Source organism: Parus major, chromosome 9, assembly GCF_001522545.3.
Source record: "Parus major isolate Abel chromosome 9, Parus_major1.1, whole genome shotgun sequence".
In the NCBI taxonomy this organism is placed as follows: domain Eukaryota; kingdom Metazoa; phylum Chordata; class Aves; order Passeriformes; family Paridae; genus Parus; species Parus major.
In genome coordinates this window covers 2,634,998-2,638,311 of record NC_031778.1, presented here as the reverse complement: position 1 = coordinate 2,638,311, position 3,314 = coordinate 2,634,998, and the positions used below count along the sequence as shown (strand labels likewise).

The window sequence follows — 3,314 nt, the reverse complement described above, 5'->3', positions numbered from 1 at the left end:
CTGTCCTCCTTATGGCCAGAGTGGGGTTTCCCTCTGGGGGTTTCCCTTGAGGTATTTCCCATCCAGTTGATGGAGACCCAACTCCAGGATGCTGACTGCCACATTTCTGTCATCCATCAGCCTGGTAGAAACTTTGTAAAAATGGTTGCAGGAGCCAGCAATTCATTTACACATGGGCTCCTGGGGCTGAACTAATAGCAATGCTGTTGGGAACTGTTTGGAAGATTTCCCTAATGAAGGCACCCGATTCAGTGCAAGCTATTCAGAGCAGATTAGATCTGCAAATTGCCTTTAATTAATTAAATTCCTAATAGTATGGAAAACGTTGTGAAGAGGGAACATTGGACTGTGTAAAAATGATTTCATGGAAATCAGCAATACATACCTTATATTGAAATGCATTTTGCTGCAAAGTACTCTTTAATACCAGTATTTGTATTAATTTGCTTTTAAGATATACTTAAAGGCTCACCTGGAACATGGACCTGCAGTCAGTTGTGTTTGGATCTCTGGGGAAGCTGCAGGGTGCAGAGGTCCCCATGGCTGTAGCTGATGGTACTTTCCCAATGGGAGCTGCACTGACAGGAGGAGCTGCTGGCACACGCTGGTAGTTGCTCCCCTGGAGCCCTGGCACGGTCCTGCTTGTCACTGGGGCACCATGGTTTTGCTCTAAGGGGGCAGGAGCTGCCATCAGAGCTTCCCAGAGCTGAGGAGCTGCATTTGAAGGGCATGGAGAAGTATTACCCAAGGGGAAGTGTTACCCAAGGCTGAGGCCACAGCAGGATCACGCATGCAGGGATACAAACAGCCAGCGAGGAAGTGGAAATTTTAAACATTTCTTTGCTGCATCCAGGGCTGTGCTCTGTGCCAGCCTGTGACTTCTGCTGATTTCTTGAGGCTTTCTGGTCCCTGAGATAACACTGAGATGCTGTCAGGTGAAACCAGCTGTTTCCAGGTGACTCCTTCAGCCCACGGCAGCTTTTAGTGCAGAACTGTATCCTAGAGATTGTTAATTCTTCCACAGACCAGATAATGCTGCTTTCTCGTCCCCGCATTTCAGTGTTAAGAAGTTGCATCTCATCTGCTTTCCTTCCCCTCCTTCCTTTGGTTCTTACAGATTATCATTTGTTGATTCACCTCTCTCCTCTCTTTAAATCACTTCTAGGTATCAGTCGACGTGAGGCTGGAAACTGTCATCGTATTCGTCACTTTGAAAATACTTTTGTGGTCGAAACTGTTATCTGCCAAAAATCATGAAGCCAGTCTCCAGATGTAACCTTCCTTGGCTTTGCTTGCACACACATGCACACACATGCTCTCAGCCCTCTCTTTAGACATGGTAATCTGGCTACTTTTTATACTCCCCTCAGCTTGTGCAGCTCTAATCTTTGGGGTCCTTTGTGGCCTTTTCTTCCCTGCAACCTACCCAAGACATTTGCTGGGCTTAAATTTACACAGTGTTCAAAGATAACTGGGGGTAGATGCAGCTTCTTCCACACCACAGGATGGAAATCTCTACTGGGAGCAGGTTTGAGTAGAAGGGATGGCTGAGAAATAGGAATGCTAGGAATAGGTGCTCTTTTCCTGGCTGAGCAATTTCAGGCTGGGATATTGCTCTGAGGCTGCCTTGGCACTGGGACAGAGGGTGTATGCACAAGAGGAGGATTTCCATTTTGGTGCAGATGTAATGACCTAAACCAGGTGCACTTAGGAAAGGAATAGTTGTGAGGCTACAGACAGGGCAGTCTGAAAGCTCAGCAGAGGCAAGGTGGTGTCAGCAGCAGAACTGGTAGTTAATGGCAAGTGAAGAAGCAGGTTTTTGAAATCTTTTAACAGTGTGTATTCATGTGTAACTCCTCCAGTGAAAGCTGTTCTGATAGTAATCACTGTAATCCAGCTGTGTATCTGCAGCACCAGTGGAGTACAGATACTGATACAAGGCAAGATTGAGCTGATCAATATACTGCAGAGAAATTGCTTGAACAAAACTGCATTTCTATTGAGCATCAGACAGAAGAATTGCAGAGTAATTAAATATGCTTTCCTCTGTTCCATAAGTGTAGTTAAAACTAATTAGGTTCTTGAAATGCAGGCAGTTTTTTGGCTTGAAAGAATGGGGTGAGTTTCAACTTGGCACATTCTTGTTAATTGGTTTCCAGCAAATCTGGACTTGTTCACCATCTGTTGAAATGAGCTTGTTGTTTTGGAAGAGGAAGGATAAAGTAAATGCAAGTACAATCATTAACTCAGCAGAACCAAAATGCAAAGTTCATACATTTTAAACTTTTGAGTGTTCATTCTATGGGTTATGTGAAAACAAAACAGGATCTCAGGATGGTCATGTAATGCAGTAGGAATTAGTATGTCCTTAGAGGCTGAGTATTTATTAGTTTATATAAACATAGTCAGCTATAAACGTCAATTTCTGTCAAGTAGAGGAGGACACTTCAGTTTCATTCTGCTTTAAGCTTGATGTAAAATGAAGAATTATGTGCACTTCTTGCAGGTTGGTGTGGAAAGTTTCCCACTGCCAGATGGGTATTTACTTTTCTAGCATTGTGTTTTCCCAGCAATAACTTGCTGCTAGCCCCAGCCTTTAATTGCCAAGAGGATGACAAGAAGTGGATCAGAGAATCGGTTCACTTCATGGAAGTAACTGGTAAATTTAAGCCCGGTGTTTTCTCCATTTCTAGAAGCCTGAGCCTGCACTCAGGTGACCATACAGACCTCTTGCCCTCCCCTCTGGTTCTGCATGATTTAACTGGTCATTGGATATGCTACCTGTGCAATCCCGCAGCTGTGAGGACAAACCTTGGTTCTTTGGGGTCAACTAATGTGGTCGCTGTTCCATAGGATGAGAATGCAGTTGTCTAGAAAGAAAACATAAGATGCTTTGTATATTTTGTCTGGTGGGAATCTTACTTCTTAGGAAAAACCCATGGGATAATAAAGTCTTTTACCTCTGACGTGTGAAGTGTTTGTTTGGAATGGGAAGCACGTGCCCTCCACACGGCTGTTGCTGATGGGAGGCAGCAGCTGGGGAGTCCAGCCCAGTGGGATGGAGGAGTTGGGCAGCAGGAGGATGCTGCAGTGGGGAGATCCTTCCCCACAGGGATGGGAGAGATGTGGCTGACCCACTGGGGAGCTGCCCATGCCTGCTCTGGAGGGCCCTTCCCCTCTCCTTGCACATCCCTGGGACACCCAAGGGCAGCCTGTGTGGGGAAGTTGCCCAGCTGAGGTCTGAAGCAGCCAGAAACCTCTGCTGCTTGGGTGGCTCGTGGGCATTGGATCTTTGTGCTCAGCCTTGCCTCTCC

The 3,314-nt window shown here is 45.8% G+C and overlaps 1 protein-coding gene across 1 annotated transcript in view; it reads left to right on the top strand.

Moving 5' to 3' along the window:
* Positions 1-2,966, top strand: part of ITM2C (integral membrane protein 2C) — a 23,767-nt gene extending 20,801 nt beyond the window's left edge. Inside the window, exon 6 of the mRNA XM_019007857.1 lies at positions 1,166-2,966. Coding sequence (XP_018863402.1) covers positions 1,166-1,257 — 92 coding nt within the window. The 3' untranslated portion in view covers positions 1,258-2,966. The remainder of the gene's footprint in view (positions 1-1,165) is intronic.
* The last annotated feature ends 348 nt before the right edge of the window (positions 2,967-3,314 follow it).